Raw genomic sequence first — 15,290 nt, forward strand, 5'->3', positions numbered from 1 at the left:
TGTAATGTGGTGTCAAATTTTGTGTATCAGTACAATTCCAAAATCAAATTATTCTCTTATTTTAATATGTATTTTTAACTTAGTTGTTGCTACTAATATTTTGTATTAATATTCAAAATTAATATATATTGCCATTCATGCTTATGGCAAAATGCACAAAAAACCTTTGTAAAATGGTTTAGATAAAACTTCGGATTAGGAAACAGGATAAAAGATGAGTGTATTTTTGGTACTTCTCTAACTTCATCCAGGATTTAATTTCATTCATCCATCTGGTCTCAGGAACGAATTCAGTGAATTTCATTAAAGGAAACAAGACTTATAACTGATTCAGAATGATGGCAGAGCTGATTGACGCTTCTGCATCACTCATTCCCTATATTTTGGTTTCTCAGTGTGAAGCAGAGTATGAGGAATCATTTCATAGATACAGTTGTGGTAATATGTTAATAAAAAAATAAAACTTTGCTCTTCTTTAAAAATAGCTTCTCCTTTTATTCTTCTTACTATATATAAACAAAAACAAAGAACATACAAAAATTTACCTATAATTTGATTTATTGGCTGAGTTAGACAAAATTGTTATGTATCTGCTTTGTAGGGCCTAGAATTCATAACTTGTCAAAATAATTCTAAAATTTGTCCCTGAATTCAATGAGAAAATGAGAAGTCTGTGTACCTTCATATTAAAACCAAGGGTAAAAAGAATAAAATTGGTGAATTTTGAGAAGATGAAGTCAAGAGAAATCACTACGGAGTAGGCAGGGGTAAGCACATTACCAAGAAATGTCATTTCAATCCATATTGCTTCTTGAATTATAATTAGTCTTTAAAACACTCTCCTCAAATTAAGTATTTTAGGCTATATTTTGGATGGTTTTCTGTGCTGCTAACAGAGGAATTGGTTAGAGAGGTGCTCAGAAGGCCCTTGAGCTGAGCTGTGTGTGTTGTTGCTGTTGCCCAGACAGGAATGGTGCGCTGCGACACAGCCGTGGGGACTCCCGACTACATCTCACCCGAAGTCCTGAAGTCGCAGGGGGGTGATGGCTACTATGGACGGGAATGTGACTGGTGGTCTGTAGGGGTTTTCCTTTTTGAGATGTTAGTTGGTAAGTAATGATTTCTTCTGCTAGTGGGACTATCATTGAGTCTTCCCTGTGCCTTTAGCTGCATTTTGGTGCATGGAGGCTGCTCGTACTCACTGACAGCTTCTGACTTCTGGCTGATGCTATGGCTCATTGCTGTTCTCTTTGCTCTTTGTCACTCTGGTGCTGTGACAGCTATTTGCATGCTTGTTCAGTGATTAGTTCCCTGACTCGGTTCAGCTTAAAACTAATTCTTAGAACTGGGGTCAGCTACCTCACCACATTTGTGCCCACCTCAGGCAGTATTGAGTTTGCAGGGACACAGGAGACAAGAGGAATGGCAAGGGCAGGCCTGTTCTTTTCTTTTCTCCTCCTTTTCCATAGCACATCAGTGTCTTATGTTAGGTCAAAGTGTGGAAGTATGGCTCACTTCTTTCTTTTGTGCTTGAGTCAGGTTTTTCCAATAAAATATACTGGACTGCTATGGCAACGAACAGAGAATAGAATCTGTTCAGGAGATGAGTCATCTGCATCTTAAATTATAGTGAGGATCACTATGATGGTCTGGTAGCAAAATGCTGATTTTGGAAGGATGGAATTGAGCATACAATTATTAAAAATCAGCATTTTCTAGGAATATTGCAGATTTCATGTTTCTGGTATACTGAGACAGGAAATACGCTTTAACATATGATGCTATTACCATTTCCAACTCTTTCAGAATTACAGCATGTTGACTTTAAGAATGTGTGGTTTATAGTTAATAGTCTGTCATGAACAATTTTAGCAGTAAATAAAATTATTCAGTTCTTAAAATATTGGGCATAGCTGTCCAGAATGTTTTCTCAGCATTTCAGAGCCTCTTTTTTTCCCACCTTGTATCTAGGAGGAAAATATTACTTAATTTCTCCATATTCACCATATATTGGTAGAAAGATCTATTTTTATCTGTGCTTATGTATCAGATTCTGGCTATAGTCTTCAAAAACTTTGCACTTCAAAGAAAGCACAGAAACTGTTTTGTTATTCTGGTTTTGATAAAGCCACAGAACTAATGAAAATGGTAATTTTATTATGAAAATGAAAATTTTATTGTGTGCTTAACTCAACCATAAAATGTTGGTCACAGGATGAATCCTAACTTTAGTTCAGTGACTTAAGATAGTTTTGAGATGTTGCCAAAATCAAAGGTGTTTCCAAGACAAGAAGAGGAAGGTTGGAAAAGAGGGAGGCAACAGCAAATATCAGTGATTCCCATCTGCATTGCACTGGTATGGCAACCTAATAAATTTACTAAGAGTCTAGAAGTTAAGTTCAAGCTGGTGTGTACTACTTTCTTATTTTTCTATAAAATGACAGAAAAAGACAAAAGTTAAGATTGTTCTTTCAAAAGCAGAGTGGCTGTTGTGCAATGGTTTGTTTGTACATTTTTTCATGTTTATGGCTTTTGAGACGCTCAGTTCCTTGTTGGAATGCTGCAGCCTGAGATGCCGGCTTATTCCGGCCTGCATGCAGCACACCAGAACTGAGGAAAGAGCCTAACTCACAAGTCTGCTTGTTCACCTTCTCTATGAAACCTATGGATTAGTTGGGAGAAAGGATTCCTGTGAAAGTTGCAGCTTCTTGATTACAGACCCAAACCATTTCTATGTTAAGAATGTTGCCAGTTAATTTGACTGTCAGTTGCCTCTATCACAGCCTATTCTTTTCACTTGCCCCTGTTTTACCTTTCTTAAGTCCAGTTCCTTTGCAAATATCTTTAAATACAGCCTAGGCTGGAAATCTCTGGGTGAGAAAAGTCTATTATTTTAAAAGCCACCTGCCATGTTAATATGGGCACTCAAGCTGATGTAATTTGTCAGTCAGCAAGATTTATTATTACAAGTTTAATAGTGTGGTAACACACTGGGAAGGCTCCTGCTCAGAGCTGACATGCCTTAGGGAGCCTAGACCTGTGTGCCTCTGAAATGGTCTTCAGAGAGCTTTGGTGGATTCCTTCCAACAAATGTGCATGAGCAAGTTTTAAATGAGTTTTGGTCCATTTTACCCTTGGAATGTTTAAAGATTGATTCATATGGGTGTCGGCCATTATGTAAATTAGAAAATATATTGAGAGCTTTAAGGCAGAACAAAAGATGTAATTCACCAGGCAAAATTTAGGTAAGGATAGACAGGATGGAAAATGGTGTAGTTTCTAACACAGACATTTTAGGGAAGGAATGTTTTTAGTAGTATACATTATTTGTACACTGCATGTCCAATTTTTTTCTTCTTCTTAATAGAAGACTCTGCTAGGTAAACTGCTTGTAGACTTTTCATTATCTCTTCTGTCTTATTCAACTCACATAACTTAAACATGATGTAAAATCACAGCCAGTTTACTCTTTTATTTTCAGGTGATACTCCTTTTTATGCAGACTCACTAGTAGGAACATATAGTAAAATTATGGATCACAAGAACTCATTGCATTTCCCTGATGATGTGGAAATCTCTAAGCATGCAAAGAACCTTATCTGTGCCTTTTTAACTGATAGGTAAGTGCACATACTGTTCTGGCACTGTTTTTTATTTTGGATGGTACATTGTAAAAATTAATTCATTCTCATACTTCTCCTGATCTCTGTTCACATATCTTCTGCCAAACCTCCTGTTCTCTAGTTTTTCTTTTGAGGTGTTTTTTCCAGGTATTGTATTTTACTTTTATGAGCAATTCTGACAGCTCTTGTTAACAACACAGTTGGTACTGGACAAATCCTTCCAACTGCAGTAACAAACTCATAAGGCTGAAAGTAATTTGTAACCTCCAAGGCAGGGACAAAATTGTTTTGCTCAATGTCTATGTGCGTGTTACTTAAAAAAAGTAGAAGGAAATACTTTTCTGAAAGTAAGCATGTATTTACTGAATTTTTTATTCATTTGCTTTGTTGCATTAATTGGTAAATATAGCTAACAAACCCACAAGGGTATTGTTTTGGCTACAAAAAAAATCCTAGAAGTTTCCCTTGATGGAACTAAGCCACTTGTTGAAATTAAGCTGGGTAAGCTTGTTCTTGACCTGAACACTTACATTTTGTTTGCTTTCAGAAAGCAGAGATAATTTTCAATTTCACTGATTTAAAAGAACAACAATGTAGGTCCACAGTTAACTCTAGATTGATGATGCCTTCTTATGCTTTCCTGTGATCACCTGAACTTGGCTGGAGCAGGGCATCCGGCCACTATAGAAGGAGGAATTAGGAAAATAAAGTGCCTTATAATGGGTTTTACATTCAAAGAGAGATTGTTTGCTCTACTGAGCAAGCCTGTGGTTGGTCAGGAAGGATGTGCTGTATTTAACAGCATTTTTCACCTTCAGTAACTGAAAGGTAGAGAGAAAACATGATTAGAATTTAATAGTGTAAATGTAGTAAGGTGGACTTCTACTACGTGTGTCCCTCTTCCTGTTTATATTTAACACAGGGCTCGAGCAATTTATTTGAAACAGATGCTGCGTGATCGCTGCTGAAGCACTTAAAGGAGGACTAAACATTGACCCTGTGATTTATGGCTTCTTTTCCATGCATTGTTTTTATGTCCTGTTCTTGTACGTAGTTTCGAGAGAGACTCCTCTGTTCAAACTAAAAGTTTCTTGTTGCACTTCAGATTTACTTCGCGGCAAATATCAGCAAGAGACGTGTCAGGGTTAGTTGTGGGGCAGAGGATGGAATTCTTAGAATATTTATTTGAGTCCAGCTTTGAATAACTGTTCTGTGCAGCAAGTCAGACCTTCCTTCACTTGCGTCTTACGGTCTGTCATGTGGTTTGGCAGACACGAATGTTCTGCAGTTTTATTTCCCCCAAGGGTGTTGAGATTTTGTTTGTGTTTTTAGTTTTTTCTTAGTTTTTGCCTCAGTGCTCACTTTCTTGCTTTACTCCCCACGTGGCAGACTCCAGATTCTAGACATTTTAGCAGTCACAGGCAGAGTGCATGCTAAGAATCAGTAAATTTTATATAAGAAACTACAGATTAGTGGTTGGTGGTTTTTAAGTTTTGTTTTTGTTTGACCATTAGTGTGGCTAACACAGACAATCTTTATTGAAAGTTTCATTGCTGCTTATGAACAAGTGAGAATTAAAAAAAAAGGCAACAAAAGCGGCTATTTTTCCTAATGTGACTCTGGATTAATTGCTGTTTAGAGATGTGCGACTTGGGAGAAATGGGGTTGAAGAAATAAAGCATCACCCTTTCTTCAGAAGTGATCAGTGGAACTGGGACAACATTCGAGAGAGTAAGTAAATCAGATTAAAAGTTCTATTTTATTCAGTATTTACAATAGTAGAAATGAAAAAAACCTTTGGTTGTATAAACAAAGTAATTTCTATCTATCAAGAATCTTGCTCAAACATTCATATTTATCACTTGTATTATGAAACCTTATATGAGGAAGGGTTAATAAATATGCATTTTTCCTACTGGAATTATCTCACCTTTATCATGTTTTTAATGTAGAAGTTTCAATTTTAAACAATGGAATTGGAGGGTTCAGAATTTTAACTAAAAGGAATGCATGTTGGGTTCTGTTTCTCAGGTTTTTTGTTCTTTTGAGGTGTTTTTTTTTGTTTTCTTTAATTTTTCTTTTAATCTTCTGGTAGTTAAGACAGTAGTTTGACAGTGGTCTTGTCAATTTTACTGCTTTTCATGTAAGGTATTAAGAACCTGATAGCTTTAGATTAAAAAGCAAAGTATGTCTGTTCTCATAAGCTTGTCATAACTTCTAAAGTTATATATTTACTAAGAAGTTTAAAAATTATTATTGTATTTGGAGTTATATTCTCAAGTGTGATTATCTGAGCAAATATGTCTTGCATACTAGATGGTCTATGCATTAGGCTACGAATGCAAAAATAGATTGCTCTAGAAAAAATTGTTCATAGTAATATTTCCAGATCTGCTGTCTGGTTAATACATATTTAACTCCAAGTTATTTAAGGACAACTTATAATACAGTCTTTTAACACTAGAGAGATAGCTGTATATAGCAAGTGACTGAGTCTTGGAGTGAAATGCATCTTTTTTCCCCTTTTTATAGCTGCTGCTCCTGTTGTTCCTGAGCTTAGCAGTGATATAGATAGCAGTAATTTTGATGACATTGAGGATGACAAGGGAGACGTGGAGACCTTTCCAATCCCCAAAGCCTTCGTGGGAAACCAGCTGCCTTTCATAGGATTTACCTATTACAGAGACAATTTGTATGTGATACTTTAATATGCATTTTTAAAAACATACCTGCACATTTCTTCTTATATTCTTTCTTTTTTTCACTCTAAATTCATAATTTATTCCTTGCATTATATTAATTTATGTCCAGTTGTGAAGATAAAAATGCAAAGTTTGAGTAAAATAATTTGTTACTCTTTCAATTATTTCAATAACTCTGATTAAACAGTGTATTTTTATATGCACAAAATTATGCAATATCTTAAAAAATTAATTAGGGTTAAAATTCAGATAGATTGGTAATTTTTTTTCTAAAATTGCTTTTTATTAGTTATTTTAGAAGAAAGCTTACACAGCATAATAACTTTCTAGAATTCATCTTGAATAATCAAGAAATAATTGTATTAATTGAAAAATTTCAAGCTGCTGTAGTTTTGAAAACATTCTGTTAAGGAAAATTCAAATCAGAAAGATGCACTAACATCAAAATGAAACAAGCTTCATTCTGAGAGCAGCGTAGGACAAATTGAGATTTGAGGGAATTGATTAAAATGGCAAGGTTGCCAGAGTTGTTGAAAACTTGAGTAAGAGCTGGAGGGATTTGTTTTTGTTTTTGACAGGTTGCTAAGTGACTCCTCTCAGTCTTGCAGAGAAAACGAATCTGTGCAATCTAGTAAAAATGAGGTTAGTACCTTTTTTCCTTAGTATTAATAGGATGATTAACTAATTTTGTTAAGTCTGTTAAGAAAAGTCAAAGTCTAAAATAAGTGTTGAAACAGTTTAGTGGAGAGCTCTTTGTCTTTTAATGATCCTCAATAAAAATGATATTTTCTATTTACAGGAGAGCAAAGAGGTAAGTACAGTATCTGAATTATGAAAGGAATAAAAAAATTCCTTCATAATTTTATGTGGATGTGAAGTATCTTTAATGTTTATTCACCAAATTGTTAGCAGTAAACCAGTTGTATTTTGAAACAGTTGTAATCAAGTGTTAAGGTACTGTAGTATAAAGATAAATGAATACAGATTTTTCTCAAATTCTTTTTGCATCCAGAATTTGTTTGGACAGCCAATGTGTGAGGCTCTGTTTCCTACACACAACATTACTCTTCTGAAGGTCCCACACTTGCATTAATGATTCATGATGGATTTATTCAGAGTTTGAAAAAGTAAATTGTCACCTGCAGGGATAAAGGAATGTTTAAATCATACTCCAGATGGAGCTTATGGAGCTTGTTTATCCAGCTTTTGAAGATTGACAAATGAATTTAAATTTGCATGACAGGAAAAGCAATGGTATTTTCATATACTTACTTCATTATGTTACTTAAACATTTGTCTTATTCGAGTGTAGATAGTATGTTGTTAACATTTCTTAAAACTTACAATTCCTTTTCAAAGTTTAAAAAATGCATAAAGGAAATGCATGATGTATTGATCAGATAAATTTAAATGCACAAGTTTATGAGACTCCACTTCCTTCCTGTCATTGATGAATAGATGAATAGTTTTAGACTTCACCTTTTAAATAGAAATGGCACTGCTGTTTAAAATACATATGGTCACATTCATGGTGTTTGCTTTATGTTGTGTTAGTAAATGCAGATGGTAAAACTTTGCATTTCACTTCTGACAACATATGTTATTTGTATTTTCTCAAGCAACAAATCTCCAGTTTTGATGTCCTTTTCAATGTTCCTGTTGTGGAAAACTTCTAATTGTGACAATTATAAAGTGTTTTGGAAAACCACATTTTTACATTTTATGTTTGGGGGGTAGAGGAAGAGGAGGAAGGGAGGAAAATAAATGCGTTTGAAAGCCTGAAGTCATGAGATTAATCCAAAATGTATTATTTATAATTTATTTCATTAATATTTGGGTACTGGACTATGAATTATTTCTCAAAAATATTTTAGTAAGCTAACCAAAGCATTTCCAAAGTGTTCATTAGTTTCCAAGGTATAAAATTCTTCTTTATGTGAGGTCATTGAACATGTTTAGCCATGTTATCTAATATTGTCAAATTTGGTCATGTATACCCCTTTTTTATTTTTTCATTTCATTTAGAAAATGCTATCCAAAAACAACTGCTCCAGTGGAAAGTCTCTGGCTACAGAGCACAACAAAGGGCGGGTAACAATGTTTTTTGCCCATATAAATTTAATGACTCACAATCTGTGGCACATAATTCTGTGATGGTTCAATTCAATTCAGCATGCAGCAAATTTTGTTGCTGTAAATCCATATGTTCAAAATTATCAGAATTAATACCTTTTAATGATGTAACCTTTTAGTGATGGTTTTAAAATAATATACTGGAAGATTGAATTAATTTTCCTCGCTTTCCCTTATTTTTTATTTAATTGAATTGCATTTTTTTCTGTGAAAATATTTTTATACATGGGTCATGCTTTTTTGACATTTTGCACAGTTTCAGAAAAAACTAAGCAAGCTAGAAGAACAGCTCACTAATGAATTACAAGCCAAAGATGAACTAGAACAGAAGTACAGGTGAGAATGTTTCAGCATGTTTGGTATGTTTATAAAGATGTTTCATTAGACCTTTTGTTTTTGAATGCTTAAAAGCATTTTAATACACTTTGGGGATTCCCAACCCTGCAAGCAGACCTCAGTCTAAGTTGCTGGCTTAATTCTTGCTACTCCTGTGACTACTGGGATGGTTTTTTGGGGGTTTGGTTTTTTTTGCTTTAGCTCCATATAAGAATCTCACTGTTCAGTGATTTCACCAGTCCTTGAGGTTTCATGTTTTTGCTTAAAATAGAATATCTTGCATAAAAATAATGAGACAAAAGCACCTTACATAAAATTAGTGAAACATATCCAAACATTCTAATTTCTGTATTATCAGCAGGGTTTAAAATTATTTTTCAAATTTGTTCAGGTCTACAAGTGTTCGTTTAGAGAAGATAGCAAAAGAGCTCGATGAAGAGGTAAGGCCATAGATTTCTTACTGGAATTAGAACTTTATCATTTGTGTCTGGATTTTTTCCTTCAATAACAGCAAATTGATTTTGACTAGGTGTATATTTTATAGCAAATAAAACCAGCTGATTTCTTGGTGTTCATAAGCATGAAATTGTTGTCACTGCTAAAATGTTTTCATTATGATTTCTGTACTGTAACTGCAAATTTCTTTCTAGAACTAGATTTTTACCATATTTTTAAGTTGCCATACAGCAAATATCCCATACAGATTTTAAAAACTGAAGGGGTGAGAGTAATGTTTCCAGAGGAAGAAAACCATGCTTTGGATTGTTTGGTGTTAGTAAAAGGACCCTATTTCTTACCCAGCTTTGCACTTTACTGCTTCTACAAATTTAGATGTGGCTGTGTACAACTTAATGTATGGCTCATGCAGGTGCATGTCAAGACCTTACCTTTACATGTATGTTTGTCTGCTCCCAGAGTGACTGCTTAGGCAGGTCTACCAGGTTTGTCAAATTCAGATGATCAAACAGTATTTAAATTGCAAAGCTCCTGGCCATAGACATCCCAGGCTGGATTTGACCACGTGTTCTGATACGTAGGATTTGCAGCAGGCAGATGGACTGGCTTCCTCCATTACAGACTAAACTGAGTGCATGAGCTGGGTTTTTATCGTAAAAGAATACCACTCCTGTGTGTGTAATTAGTGGTGTATTTTTTTAAATATATCCAGATAACTTCAAGGAAGAATGTAGAGTCTGCAGTCAGGCAGTTAGAGAGAGAAAAGGCTCTTCTTCAGCATAAGAACACAGAATACCAGAGGAAAGCAGAACATGAAGCAGATAAGAAACGCAATTTGGAAAATGAGGGTATGTTGAACCATGCTTGAAGGTTCCATTTTGATGTGGGTTTTTAATACTTAAAATAAATAAATTATAGTTACGATTGAAGTGTTTTCATGACAGTGACTAACAATGTTGAATTGTTTTTGTTGCAGTTAACAGTTTGAAAGACCAACTTGAAGATTTAAAAAAGAGGAATCAGAACTCTCAAATATCCAATGAAAAAATCAATCAACTACAAAGACAGGTATGTCAGCTTTACATACATATATTTTAAAATAATTACTGCTTGAAGTACAGATTTTGGTAACAGTGGAGGAATTTGAAATGTGGGATTGGGTTTTAAAAGCTGTTCTTTCTTGTTAGGTTTTGGTGTTCAAAAGTAATCTTAAAATATACTCCTTACTTCTTTAATCCATAAAACCTAGTATTCTGTAGTAGAAATAGTGGGCTTTATATTTTAATTGTTTCTGAAGTATGTTTTTATCAATCTTAGTTGGATGAAGCCAATTCTTTGCTGCGGTCAGAGTCTGATACTGCAGCCAGGTTAAGGAAGAACCAGACAGAAAGCACAAAGCAAATCCAGCAGCTGGAAATTAATAATAGAGAACTACAAGATAAGAACTGCCTGCTAGAGAATGCAAAACTCAAACTGGAGAAGGAGTATCTCAATCTTCAGTCAGCTCTAGAATCAGAAAGGAGAGATCGAAGTCATGGATCAGAGATTATCAGTGATTTACAAGGTATTTCTGCAAATCTTCTGAAGTTCAGATTGCTTCATGTTTCTGGTGTGGGTGGTGTTATTTGAGTTTCAGACAGTGACTAGGTGAGTGTGCTGTTTTATAAAACATTACATAATTGTGAGTAGCATTTAGGAAAAAATGTGTAAGTGACATCTATAAAACATTATTGAAAACTTTTAGAATCACCCCAAAAGGAGACATTCTTAATAGTCAGAATTAGAAGGTGTTATATTTTAAAACATGTTATCTCTAAATAGTTAAAATACAGTCTTGTTTTCACACACTGACCACAGCCTCATTAATACTTTGGTAATTTTAAGGTCGAATATCTAGCCTTGAGGAAGAAGTGAAAAATGGAAAGAGTGCATTAGCCAAACTGGAAATGGAGAAAAGACAATTGCAGGAAAAGCTCACTGATTTAGAAAAGGTAACAGCACTGCTAAATGAACATTGGTGTTACATTCTTACAGAATTTTTGCATTTGTACTTTTATTATTTGAGACTTTGCAACTAAACCTATACAATAAATAAGCTTTGTTCTCAGCTTTTTTTCTTTTAATTTTTTTTTTCCAATTTGAGAAGTGGGGAAAAAAGACATCATTTCCCATACACTCATGACACATTTTACTTTTAGAGTACTTAAGTACTTAATTATGTACTCTGGTGTGTACCTTAACAGTACAGTAGTTACATTTCATTTAATGTGTGGAGTTTTTTTAAACTCTCACTATTGCCAAAAATAAAAGAGCCTCTGATAATAGGATTTCTTTAATGAATTTTTTATTGAAACAAAAGGCTTGAAAAATTTCTTCAATAAACTTAATCTTTGAGCTGCTCTTACTACAAAATGTTGGTTGTTAAGGCAGTAATTCTGTAATTGTTTGCAACTGGGGATGTTGTTGTACATTTTTAGAGCACTTTGGTGTTCACAAAAAACATTTATGGAAGTGAGTCTCAGTTCCTTGGTCTGAGCTTTTCTCTTCCACTCCAAGCATCCTTCCAAGCAGCATGTTACTGTTGTTCAAAATTCTGCCACTAACCTGGTATATTTAATGTTTTATTTCAATGTTATTTTTTCTTTAACAGGAAAAGAGCAACATGGAAATAGATATGACATATAAATTTAAAGTTATGCAGCAGAACCTTGAACAAGAAGAAGCTGAACATAAAGCCACAAAAGCACGATTAGCAGACAAAAATAAGATCTATGAGTCTATAGAGGAAGCAAAATCTGAAGCCATGAAAGGTATGTATTTGACATCACAGTTGGACTTAGGTGTGAATTGTAAAAAGTACATAATATAATCTCTCACTGTGCATATTCTGGTGCATCTCATGACAACTGAAATATCCTGAAGGGAGGGATGATTGCCAAAAAAATCCAGAAGATAGCTCTTACTTTTGAATTAAATGGTTTGTGTTTATTGCAGCTAGTTAAAAAGCTACCTACAGATCCTGTCCTTCCAATTGCAGAGCATTCACAAAAAATTTGAGCATGCAGATCTTTCAAAAGAAGCAAGAATGATTCAGTAGTAATGGCTTAGTCACTTGGCATATCAGGTTCCCAAAGAGCTTCAGCTCTTTGATTTTATATTATTACAGTCAGAGCACAGTAGATTTAAATGTTTTATTTTTAAAATTCCACCCATTTTGTTCATCTCAGATGTGTTGCAGATAAACTGGAAGTTATCTACAAGCTCAAAAGTAGGAAATAGCTCTGTCAGAAATGCTTGAAAAAGCATCCTCTGGGCGTGTTTTTACTGTGAAAATTTTAATTAATCACTTCTAAGTAGTCTTTCTCTTCAGTTTTAAAAGGAAAAACACGTGGCTTATTGTTAGTACAGGGTAGACATCCTCTTCCCTTTGGCCTCCAAAAGCTGCTGTTTACACTTCACTGATGTCTTACATCTTTTACTTCGCAGAAATGGAAAAGAAACTTTTGGAAGAGAGAGCTTTAAAGCAGAAAGTAGAAAATCGGCTGTTGGAAGCTGAGAAGCAGCGCTCCATGTTGGACTGTGATCTCAAACAGTCGCAGCAGAAGATAAATGAGCTCCTTCGGCAAAAGGATATACTGAGTGAAGATGTAAGGAGCACTGGCAAGAGGAGTCTTGAGCCAAACCTTGGTTTCAATGTCCTAGTATTTTTCCTGTTATAGCTGTATTTAGGAATATTTGTGCATGAAAATGGCAGCAAAGTTTTCCTTCTCTGCCTTTGAAACTTTGAAAGGTCTACTTCATGGAATGGGGTGTCATTTTCTGATATATTTCAGCATTATTCATGTAAAAAGTTTGTCCTCTATAGTGGTAAATGCTGTGAGATTGACATGGAAAAACTAGGTAATTTAATGTGTGCTAATGCTTTTATTCAGGAAGCAGCTTTGATTTACCAAGAGATGTAAAGGAAGTCAATTAGAGACTGTTTAAATGTTGTTTTCCTGTGTAGATCTGTAAAATTCACAGGTTTCTGCTTCTTTTTCAGGTAAAAAACTTGACATTAAAAATAGAGCAAGAAACACAGAAGCGCTGTCTCACTCAAAATGACCTCAAGATGCAAACACAGCAGGTCAACACCTTGAGAATGTCGGAGAAGCAGTTAAAACAGGAGAATAACCACCTTCAGGAAATCAAATTAAGTCTGGAAAAACAAAACAATGAACTCCGCAAGTATGCAAGTTGCTCTATACGTTTTAGTCATGTTACTGATTTGAAATATTTTTGGAACAAAAGCTGGGAGCAAAATTTATTTTAAAAAATTGCTGCAAAGAATATGGTATGCTACAGTGCAAAACCTAATTGTTCTTTACGGTGACTCTAAATGTGACTTGCCCTAGTGATTCAGCGATGTATAGGTTTGTATTAAAAGATGTTTGTTATCCTGAAAATCTTAGAAAACACAGCTTAAATATGAGTCTGAATACTTCAGAGAAACAGTTAACTGAAGGTCTAGGTACTTTTTTTTAATGATGTAGGACTTTGGTGAAGAGGAAAGTGACTGGAGTTATTAGTCTAGGAGAGCTTATCAGAGTTGGAAATGAATACTGCTACAGAGCTATGAAGCATAACCATTGGAAATATCTAGTACTACAGATAGCACATCTGTTGGACCTTCAGACAGGAGTTCTTCAAGGTTTTACAAGTAGTATTTGCACCTGATAGGAAGTAAGGAAAGAAAGATTTTTTTTTACGTGAAGAACTTTCTTGTGAATGAAAAGACCAGATTACCACATGTATCAGATGAATCTCAATCCTAGCTTCTTTATGACTTTGCATGTTTTGTCTCCCTGTGCTTTGCCTTTCTGTCAGCAAGATGCAGTTAGTCATGTAGAAGGTGGCCATAATGTGGAACACTGGCAGAAGTCTTTTCTGCTACATTTCTGTTGTTATGGAACTGACTGTTGTTTAAATAACAGATGAATTCAAGAAAATATGTGTGTCAAGGAATACAGACGTTCACACACTGTGCTCTAGCAAGCAAGAGACCTAAAACAACCAGTCAGATCAGTGACATTTTACATGGAAATAAGATTATGTTGGTGGCTGTTTACTTCATCAGTGTCTCTTACCAGTTAATCTTTGTGACATGGTTGTAGTTAGTGTGTTAGCAGTATTAAACTGACTTGTTATTAGTGCAGTATTCTCAGCTGTACAAGTGAAAAAGAGAGCTGGTACCCAGAGGAAGCTTCAGGTTTAATGGCTGATGATATTTAGATCAAAAAATTGCTGGAGATCTCAAGAGTGTGATTGCTGTCTTTTCTGTTTACTGCTTTGGAATATCTTCATATCTCTAAAGCATGTTCTTTCTTTCTAGGGAGCGTCAAGATGCAGATGGACAAATGAAAGAGCTTCAAGACCAGCTCGAAGCTGAGCAATATTTCTCAGTATGTTTTATGCTGCTTTTTTTTAATTTTAATTTGTTTACTGAGTATGTTAGCTTTTCTTCTTCCCCCTCAGCTATCAGACATTTCACATCTCTAACCCAAAGCTACTTGTTTTTCTTGTGCCTGTCTCCAGTGTTGTCTGCTGCCTTGATCTTGATCACTGAGCAGCACAAAAGAGCTCATGTTGAGAAATGTCGCAGCTTTGTAGGGGAGTTCAGAGGGAGGAGTGAAGCAGCTCATTTTTCCACAATGTGAATAATCTTGTGCATGTTTCAAGCCTTTTCCATGCTGTATGGTAGAGAAGAGTTGTATTCTCATGTGATGTGACAATACATGTGCATCTACAGTTCAGAAGGAAATTTTGCATTACGACCAAACTTGGTAGTGATCTGTTGGGAGTTTTTTATTTATTGTGGCAAGGTACACTAGAATAAATAGGTAGCATACTTAAAACATCATCACTGGCATGTGGAGATCAATTTTTATTAACAGTGCACAGCCAGTCACTGCATGAGATGCCAGAAGGCTTGTTTCAATATTAATGGAAAATTAAGATTTCCTTGTGGATTTAGGTCAGTGAGGAGGAGGCCTACCTAAAG

The 15,290-nt window shown here is 35.0% G+C and overlaps 1 protein-coding gene across 2 annotated transcripts in view; it reads left to right on the plus strand.

Moving 5' to 3' along the window:
• ROCK2 (Rho associated coiled-coil containing protein kinase 2) overlaps positions 1 to 15,290 on the plus strand; it is a 104,746-nt gene that overhangs the window by 65,379 nt on the left and 24,077 nt on the right. The window contains exons 6-22 of one of the 2 annotated variants that reach the window (XM_030945707.1): positions 965 to 1,109; positions 3,482 to 3,620; positions 5,263 to 5,354; positions 6,156 to 6,315; positions 6,904 to 6,967; positions 7,125 to 7,136; positions 8,351 to 8,416; positions 8,715 to 8,794; positions 9,186 to 9,234; positions 9,963 to 10,098; positions 10,227 to 10,318; positions 10,568 to 10,814; positions 11,135 to 11,241; positions 11,901 to 12,060; positions 12,737 to 12,897; positions 13,293 to 13,477; positions 14,622 to 14,691. In XM_030945707.1, coding sequence (XP_030801567.1) covers positions 965 to 1,109; positions 3,482 to 3,620; positions 5,263 to 5,354; positions 6,156 to 6,315; positions 6,904 to 6,967; positions 7,125 to 7,136; positions 8,351 to 8,416; positions 8,715 to 8,794; positions 9,186 to 9,234; positions 9,963 to 10,098; positions 10,227 to 10,318; positions 10,568 to 10,814; positions 11,135 to 11,241; positions 11,901 to 12,060; positions 12,737 to 12,897; positions 13,293 to 13,477; positions 14,622 to 14,691 — 1,965 coding nt within the window. The remainder of the gene's footprint in view (positions 1 to 964; positions 1,110 to 3,481; positions 3,621 to 5,262; positions 5,355 to 6,155; positions 6,316 to 6,903; positions 6,968 to 7,124; positions 7,137 to 8,350; positions 8,417 to 8,714; positions 8,795 to 9,185; positions 9,235 to 9,962; positions 10,099 to 10,226; positions 10,319 to 10,567; positions 10,815 to 11,134; positions 11,242 to 11,900; positions 12,061 to 12,736; positions 12,898 to 13,292; positions 13,478 to 14,621; positions 14,692 to 15,290) is intronic. The other variant, XM_030945706.1, reaches the window with a different exon arrangement.

The sequence above is a fragment of the Camarhynchus parvulus genome, chromosome 3 (assembly GCF_901933205.1).
Source record: "Camarhynchus parvulus chromosome 3, STF_HiC, whole genome shotgun sequence".
NCBI lineage: Eukaryota > Metazoa > Chordata > Aves > Passeriformes > Thraupidae > Camarhynchus > Camarhynchus parvulus.